Consider the following 27,464-nt stretch of genomic DNA (forward strand, 5'->3'; position numbering starts at 1 on the left):
TCCCTCTGCATTCATACAACACAGTCAGTGCTTAACAACACAAATATCTGTCACTTCACCCAGCTCTAAGACACACGGAGATGGATGCTGATGGGGTTTACACGATGCCATCTACAGATTAGTTTTAGTACAATGGCTTTAGATGTCCTATGCAAATCCTACTTGCTAATCCTACTCACTGGGGTAATGAGTAAAATGACTGCAGACACTTCAAGCAACATTAAAGCCTATTTATAGTCACATCTCCTTTCCTTCCAGCGTCCACTGGAGGATGCTGAGTGCTTCTAAATATTCTGCCTGACCTGATGTGTCACATCAGAATTAAAACTTGAAGAATCCCTGAGAATTCTGATTTAATCTAGGAAACCACTCCCAGCGTGCAGAGTGTGAGAAAGAATTGCTCCACTTGGTACAGATATGCCAGCTTTGCTTCACCGTGGGAAACAGTTTCAGGCATTTTGGTTTTTAATGGCACTCTGGGCATAGGTGCATGGAAGATGCTCTTTATTTCCCCTCCTCTGTACAGTGCAAATTGACAATTATATCAGAGAAAATAAAATTGAAAAATATATCAGCATTCACTCATTATGGCTCTTCCAGTTCATCAGCATCATATTTTTTTCTTTGTAAAGTGGGGAACAATTCCAGTGTCATCCTGAAGCAGGTGGCTGTCTTCTTCCTTCATTTTCAGGCTCTCTTCTGCAAGCTGGGACAGATACTTCTGCAATCACATCAAAAACAAAGCATCTCTATTAAAACTGAAAATACTTTTCAGAGCTCTTACACAATCCCAGCACCTCACAGTGGAAGAAAATACATAGAACCCTCTTACTGGTGAAAATTCAAGCCAGGTAAAATGCTTAAATCCATGAATTTGAAAGTTCTGTGACTTAGTCCTGTGCCACAAGGGGAATTGCTGTCAGAATCAGAAAGATCACAACTCCCCATCAGTCCGTGTAACCAGACCTCACTTCTCTTTGCAAAGAAACTCACAGTTCCTCTATGATATAGTGCAGGAACTAACTCCACTGACTCAACTAAATTATTCCAGGGTAAGACTGCTGTGTCAGAAAATAGATACAGATTCTGAGTCAGAATTTAAAGCATATATACTACATTTTCAGCACTTCAGTTCAGACATGTATCTTGTGCACAAGAATATTTATGTTAAGGGACAAATCAAACTCAATTAACAAAATCTAGCACTCTGGCTAAAGTATTTATGTGTATGTGTTACTCTAAGAAAGAACAATTCAGCATGACTTGAAAATACAGACACTGCCAGTGAGGCTTCCAACCTTCTGAAAGCACTCAGTAGAAATGGAAGATGAACCAATTGATGTAGGTTGGAAAATGGTGCTCAAAGTATTTAATCATGGACAGCAGACTTAGAAATAGACAGAAAGAAGCTTCTTAAAACAAGTCTACTCAGATACCCACAATAGTGGTGTAGAGGTGGTCATACTAACATTATCTAGTTGCAGGATTCCTCCAGAGTAGAGCTGAGGATGAGGAACAAGAGGAAGGGGAAACAAATGGAAAAAAACTAGGGGCTATGTTATCACTGCCAGGCTGTCTCACGTAAATACAGGTTGTGGATGTAAAAGGTACATCTGAAACAGACTCAATAAATGTAAAGAGCAGGCAAAACTGTGAGAAAACGATGATTGCACCCCCGTTAACCTGACTTGGGATAGACTTGGGAGTAGAAATTACACAACTCTTGATTGTGGCTCCCAGGTACAAAATTCCATGTGGCAGAAGGCCAGAATAAATGTTGCAGGTGTATACAGAGATATAGAATCTATAAAGATTACAAGTGGTCTGTACATCATCAACTGTGACAAATCCCTAACACTTGTTGGATCAAATAATCTGTACATTTCTGGGTTTTAATGATTACCCAACAAAATAAGACTGAGGTTTATCCATCACCTTCAGCTGATGTTAATGTCAGCTGTCACTAGTTTTGAAGTTCTCAAATCAGACATTCACATTCATTTATAGGAAAATAAGTCTAGGAAAAAATATTTTTTTCTTTAAATACAAGTTTTGACGAATACTGCATAAAGCTGTGAAGGATATATAAGTACTGCATAAAGCTAAAAATGATAAAAAATACTGCACTGAATTGCCAAAGGTAGCTTACACCAGATGAATGTGGCAGCTTGGTGTGATACTGGTAGCAGGAAAGGCTGAATGATAGATCTTTTAGACATGGAAAAAGCAGTGGAATGTAAGTATAAATATCACTTGGGAAATCATGTATTAAGCCAAAGAAGGTGTGCAAAGCTGATGAAGAAACAGTTGAAATTTGTTCACTGGTTGCTGTTCTTCATCACAGAAAGATGAAGAGGAAAAGGTGACTAATTTACTCATCATCTAAGTGAGATTTTTGGAAGAAAACTGTTAAACAAACTGTTCAGTTTTGTGTTAAAATCCAAACACTGAATATATATTCTGGATGTGGCTCCAAGAAGGTCATGTGAAAGATGACATGTGGCAAATCAACTAGAACATACTCATAGTCATGAAAGCATTTGGGACAATGATGTTGGCATCAGACAATGGCATGTGTCACATGGGCAAGACAACAGAACGACAGTCTGCAGAGCAGTCCCATAGCTTCAGATACAGCTAGAGTCCACAGTTCTTGTATTGCTGGATACACTCATTAAATTGCACCACCCTAAAAGACTGATGTTTCTTGCAGAGTACATAATTAATACGGTTCTAGAAATACAAAGCAAAAACTTGCTGAGCTTCCATTTGAGCGGGCAAAAGTTGGATGCTTATTTATCAGATGTTTACTTCCTCCATTTAAGAAGATAAGGCTCTACAGAACATTGTTTTCATTACTGTATTTGACAGATTTAATTTTAACAGTTTTTGCAGTCCTTGTGCTTTTATCTCAAGTCAGTGTTACATATCTACTACAGTGTTCATGGGAAATGTGTAGTGGGAGAAAAAGAAGATTTTTTTCCATTTTATTTGGACTTTTTTTTTTTTCTACAACTTTGACAGAATAACTTAGAAAGAGAAAATTGCTTCTTCTTCCCATAGGACTGCTTACAAGGGGCTGGAGGTGCAACCTCTGCTTAACCAAAGTTTCTTTGGAACGTACTTGCATAGGACACAGAGCAAGTACTGTGTGGTGCTACCTTTGGTCAACTTCTCTGCATTTTCTTGAAAGAAGCAAAAAAAGCCATGAGAATTGGGTGCCTGCTCTTTCAGATTACAATTACAGGATCCATCATGAGCACAGACAGCAGCTCTGCAGGCACAGTCTTTGACAGTCAGAGGCCCAAGAAGAAAATTCTTCCAGAGGAACAATATGTCTCATTAAAAAACAATTTTCAGGAAGGCCAGTGCCTACCAGCCAGCTAGGGAAAAATGGCTATTACCCGAAGAAAAGCAGAGCTCCAGCATTTGCTATGGGCAGAAGGAAGGAACAGAAAAAGAAGGGACAGTCAGATTCTTTCATGCTTTTTTTTTTGGAAAGCATGTGAATTCCAATAAAAGTGTCTAATAGAACTCCAACTGTCTCAAAGCATCCTAATAAAAGTGTCTTCTGCAGTGTACACACCCTACACACAGGCATGGACTCGAGGAGATGTGACGCAAGGCTGGCTCCTCCAGCGAGTCCTTAGCATTAGGCACGATGCTTGTGCTGTCATGATTGATACTATCAACTGTGCATCTGAAAAGTGATAAAGGCAGGAAAATTTATTTAAAGGCAAGCGCCCATGATCTCTTCATGCTGTTATCAAGGGCTGACGGTATACACTTTTAGAAACCACACAAGTGATTACATGCCTCTGCATATCCCTACAGAGATTATTCAGTGGTGGTGTTCTGTGGCTGAACTGCCATGCTGTTTTGCAGCACAGGGAGGTGATTTCAGCAGGTCACAGCAGGAGAGCCTGTGCATCACAGAGTACTGCATGCTGAAACACGCTGCAGGAGTTTATGCTTGTACAAAGTAAGAATGGCGACGTTATTAAACAAGTGGCATGTTCAGTGCTCCTGAAACTAAGAAATAATAAAGGCTGCTGCTGGGCTCATTCCCAAGAGCACAAACATCTGGGACCCTTAAGAATGAGTAACTAAAGGTCTGAGTCACCTGCCGAGCTGGTGACAAGCATGCAATGTGCATGAGCAGATACAGTTATCACCCGGCCCCATTTAACTTATGATCCATAAGTTGGTGGCAGGGATCTGGCAGTCAAAAATTAGGGTGTTAAATTTGGAACTACTGAGAAGTTTTGCTTACCTAAATGTCACTTTGAATTCCGTCCATGGCACAAAAACTGATTTTTCGTAGCATCACTACCTTATACCCAAATCCATCCCAAAATCTAGTTATTGACTATTTTCTCGTGTGTTTTTACCTGAAGATTTTTGTAGTGGACAGTACTTCTGCAGTGATTTGTCTTCGCTGTCTCTTCATTTGTGTAGAAGAGTCCACAGAGCTTGCAGTAAAACCCAGTTCTAGGCACCACGAATTCCACACCTACTGAGAAATGCTGAATTACATTCCTGTGTCAGTTGAAAACCTTCCCCTCCAAAATAACCAAGTTAAAAGACTGATCCCAGATACATAGAATGGCTTAGGTTGGAGGGAACCTTAAATATAATCAAATCCAATGCCGTGCCATGGGCAGGGCAGCCAACCACCAGGATCAGGTGCCCATGGCCCTGTGCATTGTAAATACACCTTGCACTTCTCTCTCAGATGTTATACACATGGACCTCCTCTCACATAATATTGACTAGAAATCTCACTGTGTAACCTCAGGGGCCAGAATAGCTACAGTAGTTATTAGCAGCAAATTCACACTGACGTCATGCAAATTATTCTTAAAAGGTGCACTGTCCCAGCTGTTTTCCTTACGATCAGTGCTTAGACAGTAAAGCAAATACTTTTGGTTATACTGAGAGTATAATCAACACTTTTATGACAGGTGCTTTTTAAAATGACTAAGTATTTTTCATACTATATGTCTTACGAGTTCAACTCTAATTCCTAGATCTAACCCTTCTGCCCCCAAGATCCCTTGACTTTGATCAGAGTTTCTATCACAGCCTCACAAGGTCCCTCATGAATGCAATGTGCCTGTGGGGGTACACAAGGCTCCACCATGCTCATTCACTCTTCTTTCTGATTACTGCAGAGATTCCTTGCATTAGGCTCAGGTTTGAGACAAAGAAGTCCAAGGGAACTGATTCCATCAGTGACATTAACAGCTACCTTTTGCTATTCATCTGGAAAGAAATCAGCAAATGTCTACAACTAACAGCTTCTCTCTTTCAACAGCTCCCCTACTGTCCTACACCCTGCTCCTTCACTCTCCTCACATCTGTTCTGAGAAATAAATATAGCAAGTAGCCTTAAAGTGACATCTTGTTGCAAGCTCTAGGAATTGCAGTGGGAGGCATCTCAGTACCCTCAGCCTGAATGCCCCAACGTACCCAGGGGAATGCTGAGTTCTGTGAAGACGTCTTCTTGTTCCCAGCCTGCTGGAGAGTGCCTCCTCCTAGGCTCTACTTCTGGGTATTCGAGAGATCTCATTTCCAGGTACCTAGAATTTGCTTAACAAATGAATAGATGTATTGAATGAAAACAGTTTATTAGTTTAAACAGACATTTGTAGACTTCTTAGAACACTTTCTGGGTGGAGCTATGTGTGAAGCTTTTCCATTCAAATATGATCCAACTCAGTGCCTCTTCAACAGCTGAATAGTTAATCTTACTTCTTTCAGATCATTTTTCTGTTTTTCACCTCCCTCTTGTTACTTATTTTTTTTTCTTTTGATCTTTTAAACTCTAAACAGATCCATAATTTTACACATGCCTCCGGCCCAAGCACAGTTGGACTGCAGCTCGGTAACTACCTATGGCATTGTGTGATGAGGGATGGAGCTGGGCTGGCACATGAGCAGCAGCACCTGCTACGAGCAGCTCCCCCACTGCAAAGCCTCCTGCAGCAGGACCCCCATGGCAGGGCTGCCATCTTTTCCTGGAGCCACTCTTCTCCCACCCTCAGCTCCCCAAGTCATGGATTCTGCTGTATTGCTCCTGGCCGTTGGAGGGTTTTGGTTTCCTGCCAGGACGGAGATGCTTGATCCCTACTGATCAACATAAGTAGACTCAGACAAGATTTTTTTCTCCTTTTTCCACAGACCAACATAACTGCAGGTACATTGGTACGATTCCTATTCTTCAGTTCTTACATCAAGGAACCAGTTCCCTTACACCCTGATGAAATTTCCACTGCATTGTAAATTTCACCTAGATAAGGGCTACATTTTCTTACAAAACAAATCAATTTCTGCCCAAACCAACCCTTTCCTGCCTTTCAAGTCTGTAGTTCAAAGTTTTGCTATTTCTGACTATGAAAATGAATTTTTTTCATAATTTTATATCACATGATTTAAAAGAAAATGATTAAAAAAACCCTGACTGATTGGCTCACAAGTTAACTCTAAGTCCATTCCAAGTTTCCAGATGTGCTGAAGAAATCTTAAATGACTCAAGACCTTCCGTTTGGTATCCTTAAAACACCCACGGCCTTTCTGGCAACTTAAGTCTCACTCAGGTTCATTTCTGAGCTTCTGAGCTGGCAGCTGCATTTGCAGAGAGCTTAGAGCTTTGCACAGCAGCTACCACATCCATGGCAGACACCTGGGACACATGCTTCCCTGGAGTTTCAAGGCTTCCTGCTGGCAAGCTGAGATGCTGGAAACACCAAAAGCCGCTGCTAATGGAGCTGGATGCCTGTGAAGCAGGCAGCCAGGAGTGCCAAGCTTGCCATCTACAGTAGCAGGGCATGGCACGGCACGGCAGCATTATCTCCAAACACACAAAGCCTGGAAAGTTGTCTTCAGGCCAGAAGGCAAGTACTGAAACAAGTACAACAACAAGTGAACAAGTTTCAAGTCTGTTAAGGAGGGAAAACTAGCTCGAGATCAGATAATCACACTAAATGTTCTGCAGAAAAACAGCATTCATAAAACTTCCAGAAACTCCTGCTCACAAACCCTTCTCCACCTCGCAGGCTCCAGTAGCAACCAAAGAACAGCATTCCTGACATATATGGTGCATTTTGTTTTCCACTTCCACTCCTTATGCACTACATATTCGCTCAAATTCCATTGGAAAGCATGACAGGGAACCAACCTCAATTTCAGACATTCAAGATCTTTCTTTCCTGACAGTATAATATTAATAGACAGCTATGATTACACTTATTGGCACCGTCTCACAGCGTGTCCTATCAGATATATGAAAGGCAGCAGAGTAGATAAGAGGAGATGATAAGGCAAGTCCTGACAAAAGGCACGTATTTGTGTGAACACAGACTACGAAGTAACAATCTGCAGATGATTTCCATGTTACTAATGCCTCGTACAGTGTGTAAGAATACCCACCTTGTCCAGGAGCCAGCCAGACATTACAGATACTTTTCTGTTGACCTTCAGTGACTGTCACTCATTTCATTGACAATTCAAAATAAATTTAGCAGAGCACTGAAAGTGTTCAGTTAAACTCATGTGAACCTTGACATGACAATTATAGCAGCTTATGCCTTTCAGAAAGCTTGCAAGCTGCTTATCATATTTCATTTACACTATTCAGCTAAGAGCCTCTAATGGTTTAGCTTGGCAAAAGGCACTGGAGTTCTTTTACTGAGCTGCTCCAAGGACAAGTCTTGATACCATTAGCAACATTTACTCTTGTTAGCAATAAATTTCACTCTACTGTCAGAGAAAACATGCAAGGCTCCCTGCAGGCTCAAAAGAAAAAAAAGCAGTAGTTACCCTCTGGACATTCTTGGCTTCCATGTCTTGTTTCTTCACTAACATTTTTAACAAGCATTTCCATAACTTCTCTGCTTTCAGCTCCTTGTGATCCCATCTGTTTGTAATCATCTATACATGCATCAGGGAGCTGGAGAGCCTCTTCTTTTAGCTGAACAGAAGGTGTGTGCTGATCTTCAGGCTCTAAATGAGTGTCAGAGCCTTTATCATTTTTTACTTCCTTCTGCTGGTGATCAGACTCCTTCGCAGACTGGTCTTCTTGCGACCTCTCTGGCTTCTGCTCAGGGTCCAGATTTAGGCTTGATGCTTCAGTTACAGCATCATCGTTATCATCCTCCTCATCATCCTGACAGATGCTAGAAGCTACACTGCCCTTTGCTGATCTGCTGTTTGTTTCTAAAGGTTTATGGGTAAATTTCTCTTCATTCCTGGTTAAGTGGCTATGATCGTTTTCCAGTTCTAACACGGTTGTCATACAGGAACACATTTCTGTAGCAGCTTTACTTTTTTGATCAACTGGTACAATTTCTTCAAGCTCAGTTATATCAGGCTCCATAATTAGATCGTCTTCTCCCACTTCATCTACTGTCACTAATTCCTCCATGTTAGCAGGGTACCAGGTCTCGCCTTCTATCTCACTTCCACTCTCCCAGTCTTGGTCCTGTCACAAAGATGTAAAAGACTTGAGAGATCAGTGGGCTTTGAACACCACTAACCAGGAGAAATTTAGATTTGGCCATGTCTAACCTCTCTTGTGTTTTAGTTTTAATTAATGACATGCCTTGATGCTATGATTTTAAACCTTAAGCACACATACAAGTAGTATTTTTATAATAATAACATGAACTTCACTTTTCGGAGCTTCTGTAACTGCCTTGAAGATCACATAGTCTCTCCAGTCTCTCACTCTTTGCTCTTCTGTAAGCAGAACAATGCACAGCCTGTCATACACCTTATTACATGACTGACTCTGCTATGTGAACCCCAAGGAAACTAACCTTTCCCTTTCCTCTGCTTCTGTTCCAGAGTGGTCAGAAATGGAACCACAGTGAGAATACATGGAACTCCCCTCTAATCCCTGTGGCTTTAACTTTTCTGGATTAGGTCCTTTAATTTTTTACAGTGACTGAGAAAATGTGGCTACCTTCTGTAGCCATTTCCTTCCACTTGCAAGAGCTCTCTGCCAGGGACTTTGTTGGCAGAGATTGCCCTAAGCCTTAAGAAAAAACAGTTTTTCAGTTATACTCCAAGATTTATAATCTGATGTACTTGACATATGCAATTACAGACATGTAGGATGCTCAGACACTAGTACTAGACTTAAGAAATATCAGAATGTTAATGTATGTGCTCCTTATAATACATAGTTGGTGCAGTTTAGATTTCAGCTCTCAGAATCATTGTGAGCACATAATCTGTTAATAATCCATATTCTCCTCTTGTTTGGCCATTCCCACACTTCCCTTCCTAGAATCCTAAAACAGCAAGAAAACTCTGGGAGTTGACACTGTTCTTGCCAGGAGATCAGTTTTCTACAGCAAGAGATATCAATAGCTTCCATATCTGATCATCAACCCATGACCCTACAGATATGAAGCTGGAGGAATTCCAAGGACATTGCTGTTCCCAACTGTGATGCTGCAGAAGGGTTGTTGTAAAGGCACTATTTAATTAAAACCAGAAGCAATCAGAAGAGGCTACTACCTGTAGACCACCTAAGGCCAATGTTCTGAAAAGTTTTCATCATTAGTTTCCCCCCCCCTCCTTCCTTTTCTCCACTAACTGACTGCATCTCCTATTTTTGGGCACGGTTCACAAAGTTACATAGTTCACTCAGGCATACATTACAGTTGTCAGTGCCAAGGGCTATGCATGCAAAGCAATGTACATGGGCAAAGAGCAACTAAAAAAAGAGTTCTGGAGACTTCAGGAAAAGGTCAAGATAAGGCAAGTTAAATTAGACATCCCCCTTCTGTTGCCCCACTACACACCCTTCCAGAGGACTTGAATATTTCAGCTGGGAGAATGTACTACCAAACCTGGACTTTCATTTATTTTATCATGGAAGCTGTACCAACAGTGTGTCACCAACCTTCTCATTTCTTGTGTTTTCCAGAGTCTCTCCAGATTCTCTTCCTTGTTTATCAGCTGAAGGTGAGCTCTTCTCTGGATCTTGCTCCCCTTTACCAAGCTAAAATAGATACAACATATACACATATAGCAATACACAGCAGTGCTCTATTATGTTTCTATTTTGGGTTTAGGGAAGCAAAGTCACTCACAAGGTCACATTCTTTATTCTAAAGTTTATGCAAGTCAATGGATTGTGGGAAAAGACCCAAGAATTTGATTCCACTGGAAAAGCTGCACAAATAAGAATGATGAAAAAGAAACTGAAACAAAATTATATAACTTATATCATAGAGATGATAGTTAGAAGACAGCCTAGAAGACTGGTGAAGAAGAATGTGAATTTATTCATATTTCCAGTCTCCATTCCACTGTTCTTTAGCCACATCTGTTATTCTTGGCTCAGACTTGGTAAAGAGACCAGTAGTGTTAAAACTCTTCAAAATATGTTAACTGTTTTGTTTACTGATGCAAGATCAGCTGAGAATGTGACTACTCTTGATACTTCAGAAGAACAAAGCCACAGTATTACCCAGCACTTACTAGAAGAGGGGTAGAGCAAGAGTATGGAGTTCAAGAGCATTCAAATCTATTTCTGCCCTTTAAAATACATAATTAGCAGTAGTCTCTGGGGAGGCGTGCCTTTTACCAAGCCAGCTTAAAATGACTTGAAACCATGCGGAGGGGTGTGCAACACTGATGATTCAGGAAGCTGCCTGACCTTTCTGTAAGCGAAAGAAATCTCCCAAGGAACCATCCATCACAGTGAAATATCAGCCACAGGAGAAAGATGACAAAAGGTGGTTACAGAAACACATTTCTATGGCATGAGCTAGTGCTGCTGCCCATTCCAGGGGCTAGCTGAGTCACAAATCTAGACATTTCCACCAACCTTGCCCTCCCATGAGGAGAACAAATGAAAAGATCAACTAAAACCAGCCAAATAGAGCTCAGGCAGCACAAAGCCATGAGCTAGAGACAGACTCCTGGGGATTGAGACAGCTCTGCAGCCTCCTGCACTGCATCTTGGTGGCTGCATGAAGGCCATGCAGCACACACGGGCTGGGGAAGGTAAGGTGGCCACCAGCCAGAAATCAGATCACTATAGGGAGGGAATTTAATCATGGGCTGTATGGGGACAAATGCCATATCCTGGTCTGTTGTTCCCTGTCTGCTCTTTCCTAGTGGAGAATCAAGCCCACAAACACTACCACTTCACTGACTGGGAGTATTTCTCCAGACATCCCATAACTTTACAGATGAGCTGATTCAGTGGTTCTGCCGTGGGAAGACACTCCTCCACCACACTGAAGTGAGCAGTGTGAATTATCCCTGCTGCAGATGACCTCACATTTAATAGACACCGATTGCTCTACTGAGCTGAACAAAAGAAAACGTTCTTCATTAAAAGTTCATTCCCCATTTTAGCAGTATAACAACCTATAGCAGTAGCAGCATAATTATATATATTGCACATTCCTAGATAACTTAATTCCTAGGTAACTTGGATCCACATCACAGGCAACAGGAGAAGGTAACAATGCAATGACAGCAGCCATGGGGTGGTTTAGCACAGATTTGGAAGACAGGACAGCAGACCAATTGCCCCTGCATAGGCATCCTCCACACAAACCAGATGTTCATTTGGTTTTGTTTTCAGTTGTCTCTTCCCTTCCCCTCACTGGTTACCCAGGAGGTCTGCACATGGCAGTGAAAGATGATATCCAGGTACTTAACACTACAGTGGAGTAACAGATTTGCACAGACCTGGGCAAAGACCTGGATGAAATGGCCTCCCACAATCTACTCTAGAAATATACTCCCTAACCCCATCATGGCAAAGCACTGCATATCACCAGCACCATACCCAAAACAACTAGCCTAAAACACTTCAGGAAATATATTACATCAGCATTTACCTTTTTCTTACGTACAGTTTGGAATCTCTATTTACCTTATTCTCAGGAGGTTTGGTTTCCTTCACATCACTGCCTTCAGTAACAGCGTTATCTTCTTGGTCTTTTTCAGCTTTCTTCACTTTGTTCTTATCGCTTTGTTTCTGCCTGGAGCTCTCGGAGACCTTGCTATGCTTCTGTTCGGTGGCCTCCTCCCTAGCAGCGTCCTCACTGTAAGAATGCCTGTGTTCCCTGAACTTTGCCTCTTCCTTTCTCTTAGATCTCCCAGAAAACTCCTGCCTCTGAAACTTGTCAGATTTTGACTTGGAGGCTTTTCGGTAATAGTCATCTTCCCTGCTCTTGTAGCCAGACGAAGGGTGGAGGGAGCCAGGAGAACCACTCCTTATGTATTTTTCTCTGTGCCCTCTGCCTCCTTCAATCCGTTCATCCAAGTCAAATTTGTCTAGCTGTCGGGAATAATGTTTCCTCTCGTGTACCCACATGTCAGTCCTGTCTCTCTTCTCATCCCCATTCTCCCGCCATTCTCTGCTCTCTCTTTCCTCTTCCCGTCGAGAATATGGGGACTGATCCCATGACTCTCTTCCGTTCCCCCAGTCGGTCCTGCTGGTCCCCATCGGGCTGCGGGGTGAACTGCAGGAAGTAAAGCTGGGAGTGTGGGATCGGGGCGACAGGGAACGGCTTATGGGGCTGCGAGAGCGGGGCCTCTCTGTGCCATACCTGCTGCAGAGGGAAAGGACAGCTGTAACTGGCTGCAACAGTGGGCTGCTGAGGTCTTGTGCACTGGAAAAACACTGGGACTACCCCGGTGCCTGCACCCCTGAGACCCCAGGCCTGTCACAGACACCGACTGCACAGACCTGTCTAAAATATGTTCATTTGTTCTTAAAAGCATCTCTTAGGGGTTTAACAATGAAACTGTATATGTCAATACTCTACAATAACCTTTAAATCAGATGTTTAAGGCTCTGGTTCTTCTCCAGCTTTGCTGGAAGGTCCAGAAAGTACTAATGAAGCCAGTCAGATCAGAAATGCTCGCTACCATTCAGAGAGATCTGGACAGGCTGGAGAGTTGGGCAGAAAGGAACCAGAGGAGGTTTAACAAGAGCAAGTGTAAAGTCTTGTACCTAGGGAGGAATAACCGCATGCACTGGTACAGGTTGGGGGATGAGCTGCTAGAGAGGAGCTCTGAGGGACCTGGACATCCTGGTGGACATAGGTTCTGCACTTACTATTGTACCCACTTACACTTTTACAGTGATTTAGAATGAAATCCAAAATAAGAAAGCCAATGAGATACACAAGGGAAGCATACAGACTACGCTCATTACACTTTACCTGTCTGCCTCACGTAGCAGGTCCCTCTCCCTCTGTGAGTGGATGTCCTGGATGATAGCAGCCACGTTCTTACCTGGTTTCTATGTCAGATAAAGACACTGTTAGCACGCAGCACTGCTCTCCAAGCTATTATACAAGATTTGCCCTTTAAGGAACAGCATGCATGTATCATTTAGTTACACTAATGAGAAATATTTGGTTTCGGTGATCTGGTTGCAGTCTTTTCTGCAACTGGTATCTAACTGGAGCTGCCTTGATTCTGTACTACAGTATGGCTCTAAAAGACTGTGTTCAGACATAGGAGTTCCAGAAAACCCAAGTGCAAGAAAAATGTGTGCAAGAACTGTTGACTACTTGAGATTCAAGATCATCTCCAAAAGATGCATGACTACAGGCTGGAGTGTGTGCAATCCATCAGCCATGGGGAGCATGTACAACTAAGCAATGCAATCATGCAGGAACTCAGAGCAGTTCACAGTGGTAAGCAATTCATGCATGCTTCCTTTTCATATCACTGTACTTACGTTCATTTGTTTTTAACAAAGAGAAAGAGTTTTTGCTCATGAAGAAAAAAACAATTCCATGACCTGAGAAATTGCCAGTGGAACTGCTGAAAATCTTCCTGAAATCCCACTCTCCTAAGTCCAGCTCAGCATTAATGTTAAGATGCACAGTCTCTGCCACCTTACTCTGCAGTGCCTCAATACCACATAAGAAAGGATTCCCTGATTTACAGAGCAGCAACTCCTTCGAGTCTCCTCTTACTTATCTTCCCTTAATGCTCATAAAATGCTCTTAACTTGGAACACTACAAAGTTATTTTATAAAATTATTCTGCTATGTTGGGATAATATAATATAAGGCTTTTCAGCTCTCCACTGCTGGTTCCAATCCAAGTCTACATGCAAAAAGCCCATTCCCTTAGCATTACATACAGCAGAACATAAGCTGCCATAAACATGCTCTCAGGAGTACTGGTTTTTGGAGATCACTCAGATGCCCACATCAAAAGTGTCAGAGAAAGTCTACAGAAGGTCCAAAGAACAAATTTTGATCTGTTCTGTTTCTATGTGTGTATATATAAATAAAGGTTAGGTCATTGTCAAGAAAGAAAAGCTAATCGGGATGATGCTTACTCCTGCCGTTGCTGCTCAGAGACTGTATTATGTCTTGAGCATGCAGGCAGTGAAAAGCAGTGCCCTAGGCTCAATGCTTGTCTAAAAGGATGGCACACTCTCATTTTTGCTGACATGTGGTATCTTACACAGCACTGCGTTTTATGCCTTAGCTGAACCAAGCAGCATGGGCTACTTAGTTCAAGCAAGCAGCCGACTGAGGAAGAAGCTTGGGAGGGATTTCTGAAGTAGTGCTATGAGAGAACCAGAGAATGGGATCTCTTCTAAGAATTAAAACTAAGTACATACTAACATACATTTGTTAGTTTATCTTTCTTCATTTCTTTTCCCACAATATTAAAACATTAATTAGAAAGCAGCAATCAGAAAGGTTTTCTTATATATTCTCATGGACATGCTATGGAAATTCATGAATTCTTAGCAGGAATTTGATCTTACCTTCAGCTGCAGCTCCTTGTATCTTTTAGACATCCTAATAAGTAACTTGTCATCGTTTATCATAGCAGGTTTTTCTTTGTAGTACTGCACCATGGCTTGTGCTGCTTCACTGTAAGCCATTTCCAGAAAGGCCTAGCACAGATGGGGAGAGCTTTAAAATCTACTACATCATTACAAAACAAAGTATAAGAGAGAAATAGGGATACTAATGCGATTGCTCAGCCTCTTGCTAACTAAAAATAATGGCTACAATCCAGCTATGAAAGCTGATACGCAGCTTTAGAAGCTGGTTAAAAACCATGTAACTAGAATCCTATCTTTCCTGATGTACAGAAAACCCCACCTTTTCGTACTTCCTCATTGGAGCTTCTACAGGACAACAAGAGTGAGAGCAGCCAGAACAAAGCAAAAAAAAAAAAAAAAGCTAATAATAAAAGAACAATATTAACTAGCACATAGATTTGCTTGAAAAATGCCACTGATGTAACTACGGTTTAAAATGGTTTTTCCAAGGGAAAAAAAAAACTGTCTACTGACTGCATTTTGAAATGCTAACATTGCTCACTGGCATCAGTTCCACTTCCTTCTGCACTGTCTGCTACGGATATGTGAGAGATCTTCCAGACTACCACGCCTACCACTACTGGTAGACATAACCCTGAAGACAGAACTCCACTACAGTATGGTGCAGGTTAAAAGACCACACGGGCACTGTCTCATAGAGCATGTCAATATGAATTTATTCCTATTTACATCAATACTGGTGACTCCAAAAGCACAGTACCTGATTAGTAGATTTCATGAGGATATAGTTGGTGACCTTCCCAAATGGAAGGCCCAGGTTAATGACATCGTTCTCCGTGCAGCTTCCCTCGGGAAGGTTGCAGATGTGAACAACTCGACCCAATGCAGATTTCCTCTGAGGAAACTGGAAAAAAAGCCCAACTCAAAACCATGTTTTTATCTTAGATATTCCAACCACTAGATAAGACCTTACATTTCTGCAAAGGAAAAAAGAAATTGAAACAGTCTGTTCTACGCACCTGTTATTAAGGACAAATATCCTTAATTATACCTTGCATTTTAACATTCCAATTAAAACATTTTCCTTCCCTTTCATATTTTAACTGAACTGTAGCTTGCAGCGGAGTCCCCATCCCTGGATTACTGAGAGAGGATTACTAGGAGGGATGCTCCAGTTCAAAGAGGACTAATGATATGGCTGCAGAAGGTAACTTGCCATGTCAAACCTAAAGGAGTCAGGGACTTCAGGGTTCTGGCACACCCCAGCAGAGGGCTGGGCTGCCACAGGGACAAGACACTGGGTTCTACCCAGCACCAGAGAGACTTCAGAGACCCCTCAGTGCTCAGAGGTGTCTCTGCATGCCAATAAGTTCACTGCAGGCCCGCTGTCTGTCTGGTACACCAGCCAGCCCCAATGTTCTGCTGCCAAATCACGCAGCCTTCCTCTGTCCTTCTGCATCTGCCTGTCCCACAGATGGCTCTGTGCCTTCCCCACACACGAGGGCACCACATATCGCTGCTGAGTAAAAAGCACTTAACAAATAATTTGCCAGCAGTGCACACACACACACAACAACAACAACAACAACAAAGCATTTTCAAGCAGATGTTCACTGCAGTCCCTGCTGGATTTATGGATGCTAAAAACAGTTTAAATGACTATGGAGGTGTTGAGGATAGCAAGAATCGAATTCAAAACCTCCTCAGGCTCTCATGGAACAGACTGGGCTGGAGGTAAAAGAAACAGCAGTGTTCATTCTGCAAGAGTACACCCCAGCTGTGCCTGAGGCTGGAAATCCTACTGCTTTCCTCTATCCTTGCAACACCACACAATCAGAGGAACATTTCTCTTGAAAGCATGCAGACCATAAGGCATGCAGAGCAGCAGAGGTCCCATATTGGACTGGCGTGGGCACATGCTGTTGGTGCAATAGTCACTTCCCAAAGGCGGAAGTCTATTCTGGGGTGCTGGGGCAGTTCCCAAAGAGCTGCCTGTCTCCCTGATGTGGAACACAGTCTCTACACTCCTCATGAAAACAGACATCATTGTGTACTGAGAAAGAAATATAATTTACCTCAGCTAACAACAAGCAAACCTTGCTCACATAGGATTAAGTCTGCCCAGAATACCTCCCTGTTCATGACTTCCGCTGTTAGTGTTTTATTGAAGAAGTAACTCTACCTTCAGTTAAAAGTGTGCTATTCAAGGGAAGATGCAAATCACATAATCTCGTGGGATCAAATTCACCAGAGCCATCACAAATGTTTGGCTTGTCAGCAAGTTCACAAGTCACAGAGCTAATGTTATCTTATTTGCACCTTCATCCCATTACCTTCCCTCTGGGCTTTATCACTTAACCATTGGTGTGTTTTTGCTGCAGTACGAGCCTGCCTCACACAGCAGCCTGCTACTCAGCTCACAGAGACTGCCCAGGTGCATAAGGCAAATCAAATCAGTGCCACAGTCCAAAAGAAGTATGTTTTATCTAGCAGAAAAATAACAAAAGCCTGGCCCTGAAGAAAGATGGAGCAACTCAGCTCCGCTTGAACAGAAAAACAGTGATGGGTGAGTGCATCTGGCAAGGCAGCGTGTAGCACACAATAGGAGAGCACACCCTACAGCTAGCAGGGAAACAGGAACCTTCCTGACAGCACAGGAACACCTCATGTCACCTGGCACCTTCTCTTTGTTTTGTCAGATCTGTTAAGAGATGGTGTGTTAAGCAAATATAGGACTAGAAAGACAGCTGTTCCTTCCCTAGGCTCCAAGGCCCAAGCTCAGACATGAGCTCAGCAGTACATTAAATCAGATGACCCTAAGACGTTACCACCTCCCCAAAATTGGCAATGCCTTGAATTGAAATGTCACATCATAAATCTGCTATAATTCACGACTAAAAAGTGGTCAGACACTCATACTGGGATCAAATGAGCTGTACCAGACAATATTCTTGTCAGCTGATTGAAGTTAAATTGGATCCATTCACTTGAGGAGCTGTAAAACACAGCCAGAAAAGGAATACACAACTTCTATATCCATGCTCAGGAAGTTAAAGGAGCTGTGGAGTGTTGAGTGTGGAATGTTAAGTTTTCAGTAAGACTTTACGTTAACTTTCTTTTATGTGTAAAGGGATTTACCAGCCCAGTTAGACAACTATTAAAAAACTGGTTTGTTCAAAAAATAACTGGTTGAATAAATTATTTGATACATAACAGTGAAGGGCACCTTATGCAGTTTGCCATATTCTTTCATCGATCTAATTCAGATATTTTTAATTGCATCTTTTTTTCCTTCCCATTATTTGGGGACATAATTTTCCAATCCTTTATCCATTTCTCAAGCTTTTCACAACTCTTTCCTAAGGATTATAAGAGAGCGACAGTCCCATCTCTCCACTGCCAGTGGCTTTCCATGCCTGAGGCAAGGCTCATAGTGCTCTGTTTGCCTTTAGAAGAGAGACCGAGTTATTTGCAGACAGAGAACACGTATCAAGCTCTCCCAGAAATCTGAACACTTTGTTTATGATTACATGCAGGGTCAAGTATAATCTCCCACTGCTCAGTTAAATGGCAGCAGCTTAGCTGAAAGTGAATACTGCTGTGCAAAGGTGTAATAAATTATAAACCACCTGAGTTGTGGGGGGAATGACAGCTGGTAAACTCAAATTTAACACCTCTAACATAGTTCCCTGACCACCTCCTGAGCTTCTGAAGAAAAAGGGGATTTGTAGTGCTCAGGAAAACCAAAGTTATTGGTTCTTTTATCTCTCCTAGCACCGCAGGTCATTCAGAAGGACTTCTGCAGGCAGCTTAGATGATAAATAGTGACAGATTCTGAGGAGAAATGATACTGGTATTAGCAGTAATTTCATTTGTTGTGAGGTTGACAGACATGATGAAAAGGAACATTCCTCCACAGCCGCCGCCACTCCAACCTTTGACCTTGGAGGCAGCCATCTCAAGCAGCTCTGCTCTTTGCTGCCCTGCACATGTGGTGTCTGTGACAGGCAGAAGCCAAAATCCCTTCCTACAACCCCTGTCACAGCAAAACCTCACAGCATAAAATTGATTGGATTACACAAATCTGGGTGATGTTTTTGTAAGCAATGCCGATGTGAACTGGAGCTGCACAGGGACACAGCTCAGCCTGTCCTGCCGGAGTGCCTGAGCCAACATCAGGATGTGTACATAAAAGCTAACAAGGTGAAAACTTGAACCCACGGATTACTGCTGCTATTCTATGAACGACCTAACATTACTCCTTGATGTTTTCAACTCTAATCATAGCATTCTTATATACACTGAGCTTCATTTTTACCCTAATGTCTTTGTATTTTTATTCTGCATATGATTTGCATTTTCTTGCTGTTTTCCCCTTCTTTTAAAACCCTTTGTTTCTCAGTTTAAAAGCCACAATTAACAACAGATTTTTTTGGTGTGTGTGATACTTTTTGCTTATTGGGATGGTAATTCAAGAGCACACTAGAGGAACACAACTGAGACCTGTACTGAGTACTTGGGGGATAATAAACTGAAACCACAGAAGGTTTATGTATACTGAAGCAAACTTGTTGAAAGGTTACCAGTGGCAGCAGGCGATATAAATAGTACACTAAAATAAACTAAGAAAAAGCTAGTCCAGTATAATGAATTGAACTGGGACAACCAAGCGAATAAGCATTAGTGGAGCTGCAGCCACTGTCTTTCCACCACTGCTACCTGGGAGGAGGACCCCAGCAAAGAGTGACTGCTACAGATAAATAACTGGGAGAGATGCAGGCTTCTCACTGGGATCAATACTTAGAGTAAGTAAAAATTAATTAAATTTTTCATTCCTAGCTGAAGCTGATTTTCCTGCTTTGAAAAGGCTCAGAATGGGGGGGGAGGGGGGAAGGGATACACACAAAACAATCTATCACCCTCTCCAAATCCCTCTAACAAGCAAAGCATTTCAGCACTGAAAAAAAAAATATATATCTGCATCTACATTTGTTTTTATCAAAATCAAAAGTGTAAAAGAGCTGCAGGTAAATTTAAATGACACACTGAATGTTCCCATCATTGCCTAAAAGGAAGCCTTAAAATGACACATTTTTAATTCCAGTAAGTAGGAGTGGTTTCTGCAAGAATCTCAGCAAGGAGACCAATTTCTTAGATACTCACTCTTACCCCTGATGGAAGAGAAGGAAATGTAGCACCTGGCTGGCCAAAGGATCTTGCTGACGTAGTGATAAAAGATGAGCCGACATTTGGTGGAAAATCTAAATAATGGATTACATAATTTTGTGAAAATCTTGATTCATATTATTATCTTGACTCAGTAAGCAATGCCCCATTTACGTAACAATTCATTTCATCATTTCAACACCACTGCTTCATTGTACTGCAGAAACAACTACTCATTGGAAAGAAAAGGAAATTCCTACTTTGAAAGGCAGGCTTGCCTTTCAGGTCTTTCTGCATACAATGTCTAAAAACTACTTTCCCTGGAATCCTCTATCGTACATCATTTGAAATGTTCACTTTTCCCCAAAGACTGACTCCCCCTTTCTTTAAAAATAGTTTTTTCATTATTGTACATGCAACCATTCACCTTCAATACTAGACGGATTGAAAACTGCTGCATTATTTGGTGATAAATGCAATGTTCCATCTGCTGAACTTAACACACACCGGATGCCAGTGCTGGAAAAGAAAAAAACAACTTTAGGAGCATGCATAATGTGTCATAAATATGAAAGCCTAATTATTAGATGGTAAATTCCTTGTACAAAGCCACTGAAGTAAGGAAACTCTATTAGAAACTCAATCAGAAGAACGTCTCTGAAATAATACTTACTTATCTGAAAAAGCCATACATTTTTGGATGTGAAGAGTTCCCTTTACGTGCTGATCCCAGTCCTACGTTGAAACAAAGAGACGATGAGCACAGGAAAAATCCTAAGACAAATTTCCGAAAGATTGCTTCTCTGTTCAGTTTACCTTATTCTAAAGCCAATACTGAGACGTTGAAGACCTAACTGTGTGATACTGGAGCCAAGCGTGCTTTTATCCAAAGCATTTACTGATCTGTTATTTGTAGATTCAATTACCAGTTACTTAACACATAGATAGCTTTTCTGTATTAGTTTTTAAATCCTGCGTGTTTATGTCTATTAAATCAAGTAATTTATTCTGAAAAGCTCATCCTGAAAGGCTCTGAGCATCCTCAGCTCCTGCAGTGTCCATGACAAGGATGCTCAACACACATGGAAGCAAAGCTAGCCCTTGTTCATTTCAGTAGATAAACACATTTGTGAGAGAAGTGCATTCAGCTACCTACATTTCTACTGACCAAATAAGGCAGTGTATTAAACACTAATAAAGAGACCAGCTGAAACTCACTGTAATTATAATTCAACCACTCTTATTAAATGTTTAATGAAAAACACACATCCAGCATGCCTCAGGTGGCAGTGAGTTCAGACCACTATTGTAGCTGCAGTAGCCATAGGAAAGCCTCTTGCAAGCAGCTGCTCGAAGAGTAAAAGGGAAACATAAAAGAGCAAATATATTCAAATCTCTCAAAGCCACAGGGCATATACGTATTAGGTACTATTTCATTTGCTGACTACTTTCCTTTGTATACTCATGCTGCTGCAATATTTTTGTCAGGACACCACTGGCATGAAAGCACGTGCCTTTGCAATGAGGTGCTGGTCCTGCAATGTGATGGAACAGGCCACAAGGACCTGTGGGACAGGGCTCACAACCCCAGGCAAGGCCCATGGAGACAGCAGGGCTCAGAGCCACGCATATGGCTCTCTCCAGAGCTGACATGCACCATGATCTAGCAACACAGGCTCCCTGTACATCAGGCAAGTTTCTGCTCAAAGTTGAGTTTGAATTTGGGGCTCTTTTGACAGTATGAATGTGATCAAGAAAAGACAGATAAGACCTGGGAACCTGGTCTGCACTCATTATGCTGGGCAGCATCCTTTTTCTAGGGCAAAGCCACTGGGACAGTCCTAAATCTTTTTTTTTTTTTTTTTTTTTTTTTTTTTGAGTTACTAGAAGGTGGAAGACATCCCAATAAAGAATTGATCACAGTCATTTTACAGAAAAGTTCTATTTTGTTCAAGTAAGCTTCCACAAAGCTTCTATCAGGAAGGCTTTGGGATCAGAAACAGAGAGAGCCAAATGAAAGTGCAGATGTGCAATTACAATGCTGGCTGGAGGAGGGGGGATCAGGTTCAAGCTCCTCCTCCCCCTGATTCACTCCCATCAGAGATGGGAATGACGTGCGTGGGTCTGGTATTTCTCACGCCAGGAGCACAGCCTCCCAGCAGCAGGCTGCTGCACACACACGCTGCTCTCCACGTTTGCACAGTGCAACGTGGAACAAAAACAATCCTGAAACCCCAGCAGTTTCCACAAAACAGATTTATTATGCTCCCTCCAAGCCCTACAAAACTGCCTAGAGAAACTGCGTCTCTCCCTGTGACAGAGGCTGACCTGGCTGACAGACACGGCTGTGCTAGGACAGGCAGACAGATAAATCACCAGACAGACAGACAGGGAAACCCCTCCGAACGCCACACGTGCCTCTGGGTGCATTAAAATCACTCACCTTCAGATCAAAGATCTTCTTGTCGCAGAGGGCACAGACGTGGGGGAAGTGGAGGGGAGCCACGCCATGGAGGTCGTTCAGCTCGTGGGGCTGCAGCGACCGCATGGGCAGGTCAGGTGTGCCAGTGCTCAGCTCCTCATTCTGCCTCAGCCTGGGGCTGCTGAAGCTCTGCTTGCTATTGTTGAGCCTGCCGAACGCCGGGGCAGCGGCTGTGCTAAACTTTGTGTCAGGTGTCGGTTCTTCGGGGTTGTACAGCTCGTTTCTTATTTCATAGGGCTGCTGGCTTGATGATGGCCACATGCTGTCGCTGGGCAGGAGGTCAGACTTGTTTTGGCTGGAGAAATTCGGGATATTTTCCCATTGGTTGCTTGTACCTGCGCCATGTAAGACGGGGCCGGGATCCCCTTTTGGATGAGCGCTGGTGTGAGGGTCACCGGGGAAGGCTGGTGCTGCCCCATAGGCATCTTTCTGGAACCCCGCTGGTGTGTCGTGCTTCATCGGGCCGGTGGGGGCAAAAGGCCCCTCGTAGTGAGCCCCGAAACCAGGCTGATCCCCCTCCGAGGCATAAGCCTGCGGGGTGGTGACATTTTGCTTGTTGTACTCATAAAACCCCCCTGTGGCAGCAGTGGCGGAGGGGCCCACCTTGCCGAGTCCAACGACCACGGGCTGCTGGCTGGAGGTGGGAGCCATGACGCCTCCAAAGGGACTCATGACGATGGCGTTGGGGGCCTGGGCCTGCACGGGCCCCAGGCTGCCTCCTGCGCTCTGTGCAGGGAAGGCAATGCCGCCGGAGGAGAACCTTGTGCTGGCCATGCCAGGCCCTGGCGGAGGGCCACCTGCAGCGTGTCCCGGAGGAGCACTCATCACAGAGGGGTGCCTCAGCTGGTTGAAGAGCGGCTGGGACATGGCCACTTTGGAGAGCACCTGGTTGAGGACTGTGGCGGCAGCCGGGTTGTTGGTGACGGCGGTCTGAGCCAACTTCAGCCTGTGCAGTGTGAGCTGCGCCTGGAGCTGGGCCAGCTGCAGGCTGGCCGGAGAGGGGAGCAGGGGGCTCGGGGCACTGACGGAGAACGGGCTCTTCTCCAGGAGCTTGGCAGCGCTGCAAAGGATCAGGATTAGGTTAGCTGAATTCACACAAAATCTGACTGCGCTCACCTCTTGCTATAGCCCAGCACGAGACAAGCTGTCACTGTGAGAGATTTACTCATCTAAACCCAGAGGCAGCCATGGCGGTGGTCAGCAGTGCAGGCCCATAATCCAACACCTTTGCTCAAAACTCTGCTACGATACCATTTTCAATCAAAAGGTTATGAAGGAGACAAGTACATCAAAGATCTCTCTTGAAAATCCTCCCTCACTAACCCTCTAGGTCAGTCCTTCAGCTCATTCTAAAGTTCCATATAATTCACACCCATAAAGCAGACGAGGAGCAGAGGCAACACAAGCCCTCCCAGAGCATCCCCAAATCTCTGTTTTTTCACTGTTTTATGCAACCTGTTCAGGCTCATGCTATGATGTTACTGTTATGTTTGGTGGGACCGGCACCACCTTTTCCCACCGGGAAGAAGCGGCTGTGCTCTCCCTGCACATCATGACAGATACCAGCAGCCATTTTCATGCCCCCACCAGAAAAATGTTAGCCATCACTTCCTACACCCACAGGAACCTCTGCTCACACATGGCACAGCGACTCAACACATTACAGATGGCTGCTCGCCCTGAAAATGAGAGCAGAGAGCACTCAAGTAGCAGAGATGCGATCCAAAGCTCAATTAATTTATATTGTAAAACTGTATTTTAGAGTTTCGATTTAGGTCTTTCAAAGCAGCAGGGGCTACGCATCAACAGCCACGCAGTGCTCACTGTTAATAATCAGCCAATTTGCTCAACTGCATGGATGAAGTTGTAGCTAATGATAAATGTCTTGTCAGCATGCTACATTTGAAAACCACAAATTAGGAAAACATCTGCTTAAATCCAAAGTATGACTAAGAGAAAATGAATGGGCTTCGTGTTCAACATTTCACTTCCACCAGCAACTGCAAGGCACATCTGTCTCCAAAAATACAAAATGCCATTTGGATAAGTGCATCGTTATGTAATGATGAGACTCGCTGTCAGCACAAGCTGCCACCAGCATGCTTCTGCGCTGAGGTGCCTTTTGTTTTCCAAGTGGCTTCCATCCCTCTCTCTGATTCACATTTATAGTACAGTTTGCTACAAATCTGACCACAGATGAAAGTCAGGGTGCAAGTACAGCTGAAACAAGAATGAGGCTGTGGCAACTTCAGCCTGCAGGGTGCTGAAGGTCCCCTAGAGCTGCAGAGGAGCCCCACAGAGCACAAGGGGCTCAGAAAGCAGAGGATGCCACATCAGCACAGCATGCACACTGCTGTCACTGCCAGGGGACACAGTGTGATCCCACACTGTGCCACCAGCATTCAGATTTACCACGCTCACAGCTACTGTTCAATTTTATAGCTGCTTCTAACTTCTGTACACTGAGCAAGCTGTAAAACTGTTTTTAAAAGCTTTATAGACCATGCCAATACGAGCTGCCCGGTGGCTCTAAAATAAACAGAGAAGTCGTCAGTAGTAGTGTAGTGCTTTCAGGCTCAGAAGATGCAGAGGACTGCTGTTCCCAGCCGTCTAATCATGCTGTGCTGCAAGCCTGTCCAGCAGCCTGCACATCCCTGCTCTGGTGGCTGCCTGCAGATGTGGGCACAGGTCCCTCCATGTGAACCCACATCTCCCACAATGCTACTTCAAGCCCCCAAGCTTCCCCAGACTTGCTGTACAGCTTTGTATTTTGTCTGACCCCAGCATGCAAGCACTCACTGCCAGAGCACCCCAGCTATAAAAGCTTTCACCCCAACTACACAGGCTGGTGGTGGGCAACTGAGGGAAAATAAATGCTGAAAGGAGAAGCTGCAGGCCCCCCAGCATCTCATGGTGGGACAGAGTTAGCAAAGAGGGTCATTCCCATGCACTGCTGGTTTTGGGAATAGCCCTGGCTTCAGCTGTCTGGTTTGCATTTCCAGATTTCAGGGTGCTTCAGGTTGCACACTTTATCCTCCCACAGCAGAAACTGAATATTTTAGCATCTAATCAAGCTGAAGAAGGAATAGCATGGTTGTGGGGTAGTGGGAAAAGCAAATGTGCAGATGGGAGATCAGGAAGACAGTTGTGTTTAGAGCATCTCTTAGAGCAGCAAATTTAAGGATTTCTGTTATGTTATGAAATACAAGCTGTAAGAGGCATGCAGGACGGCTACGCACAGCTTATAAAAATTCTTTCCCTCTTTCTGTTCTACAATCATTGTATTTACATACTCGATAACACCACTTGGCAAAGTATCCTGCTACAATTTTACTAACTCACTGAAAACCGCAAACCCAACATGAAGATGGCATTCAGCTTTGGCACTCCATGGGGCTGTTTGCCTCTTGTATACACACAGCTCCCACCTCAACTTGTCCTCAGGTTACTGACATGCAGCCCCCAGCTGCTCAGGGTGGGGGCTGCTGCTAAACAAACCTCGCTCCCCACCAAGCCTGTGGTAGTCGAAGTCAGCTCTGTCCTCCTTGCAAAACATTCCCCTTTGTAAGGTCAGCCATGTAAAAGGTTAACAGAAGTGGTTCTCTTCATTAATAGAGAGCCACGCACCAGGAGAGGTTCTTCACAGCTCTGGGAGCTGAAGATGTGCATCGCCTGCTGCAATATTCATAATGAAATTGCAAGCGTTGGCAAGGCCATATTGCTATAAATCAATTCTGCCCATCTGCTACCCCCATAATCCTTATTATGCTTTTAGCATCCAAGAGCACGGAGCAGCACACAGCGTTGGAGGTAAAGCATCCAGACTGCTGGATTATTGGAGTAATCCTGTCTGCGAGAGCGATGAAAAGGCCGACCCCAGAACGCATCGATCACAACAGACCAACAAGCTGGAGCTTCATTCCCAGATGACAAAATTCAGGATTTTAAAGTGCTGACTGGCACCTCCAAGAAATAGAAAGTAAATAAATAAATAAATACTATTAAAGTTACGAACTCAGCTACTTATTTAGAAATTATTTCTATCCAGAAGTACTTGAAATGCTGCATTAGGAATTAATGTGAATTCTTCTGAAACAGACTAATCCACTGCTGCGAATCTTGCACAGCTTCTAAGATTTTGTACCCCTTGCCCCACAGCTCTTTTGCCTTTATGTATAATTGTACTGACCCATCAAAATCTCTGTGAGAGAATTCGTTACTATTTTTCACTGCAAAATGTTTTGAGAAGTGCATTTTTCTCCAGGCCTATGCATTACTGTGCCTATTTCAGAACTAAAGTAGACAGGCATCTCAAGGTATCTAAGGAGCCCAGATGTACAACTGCCTTTCAATAGCCCATACTGGATTTCTGACGACTTACAACAGCAAGCTGTTTTTCATCCATCAAAAGTGTTTCTGAGTCAATTCCCCTAACAGAAAACTTGAAATTTTTAATTCAATACCCTTGAACACAGCGAAGAGAACCATTTTCTGATTATCTGAGCACAAAATCAACAATAGACTGTTACGCAAAAGCATGAATATCCCTTCCCTGTAATGCACCATTTATTCAAGCAGCACAGGACTGCCTTCTCTAAACTCATTCAAAGCAATTGCTGCCACACTAAAAGAGAAAAAAAAATTGAAGATAAACAAATCACATTCTATGCAGATAGAGCTGATAAGACATTACGGGTAAAACCACCTTTAAATTAAAAAATGCCCTATTTGTCAGCACCTCAGGGAGTGTGTTTGTATCCTAGGATAGAATTCAGACTCTTGAAATCAAGGGAACTGCAAAGTCACACTTCAAACGCTGGCAGAAGACCAAGCTCAGCTCAAAAGCATATGTGAGAACATGTAATCACGGTAGCGGTATTTTACAGCATGTTGTTTTGCTGATCTTATTAAGAATATGGGTTCTACGTTCATTTGTGCTTGTTGAACAAAAGCAGCACTTATACCGAGGAAGGCTGTCGCACTGGTTAAAAATGGCCACAGCCCTTTTCCTGTACC

At 43.2% G+C, this 27,464-nt stretch overlaps 1 protein-coding gene across 3 annotated transcripts in view; it reads right to left on the bottom strand.

The window, feature by feature from the left end:
• Positions 1–487: 487 nt before the first annotated feature.
• RBM20 (RNA binding motif protein 20) overlaps positions 488–27,464 on the bottom strand; it is an 87,399-nt gene continuing 60,422 nt past the window's right edge. For 2 of the 3 annotated variants that reach the window (XM_065746623.1, XM_065746624.1), the window contains exons 2-14: positions 22,410–23,508; positions 20,640–20,701; positions 20,394–20,485; positions 19,970–20,061; positions 15,561–15,704; positions 14,777–14,908; positions 13,203–13,282; positions 11,906–12,587; positions 9,914–10,012; positions 7,822–8,482; positions 5,473–5,592; positions 4,392–4,513; positions 488–721 (exon numbers count right to left, since the gene is read on the bottom strand). In XM_065746623.1, coding sequence (XP_065602695.1) covers positions 611–721; positions 4,392–4,513; positions 5,473–5,592; positions 7,822–8,482; positions 9,914–10,012; positions 11,906–12,587; positions 13,203–13,282; positions 14,777–14,908; positions 15,561–15,704; positions 19,970–20,061; positions 20,394–20,485; positions 20,640–20,701; positions 22,410–23,508 — 3,496 coding nt within the window. In that variant the 3' untranslated portion in view covers positions 488–610. Of the gene's footprint in view, positions 722–4,391; positions 4,514–5,472; positions 5,593–7,821; positions 8,483–9,913; positions 10,013–11,905; positions 12,588–13,202; positions 13,283–14,776; positions 14,909–15,560; positions 15,705–19,963; positions 20,062–20,393; positions 20,486–20,639; positions 20,702–22,409; positions 23,509–27,464 lie in introns of all 3 variants that reach the window. The other variant, XM_065746621.1, reaches the window with a different exon arrangement.

This window comes from Cyrtonyx montezumae, unplaced genomic scaffold (genome assembly GCF_038088225.1).
Source record: "Cyrtonyx montezumae isolate F1298 unplaced genomic scaffold, pur_monq_1.0 scaffold_4, whole genome shotgun sequence".
Taxonomy (NCBI): domain Eukaryota; kingdom Metazoa; phylum Chordata; class Aves; order Galliformes; family Odontophoridae; genus Cyrtonyx; species Cyrtonyx montezumae.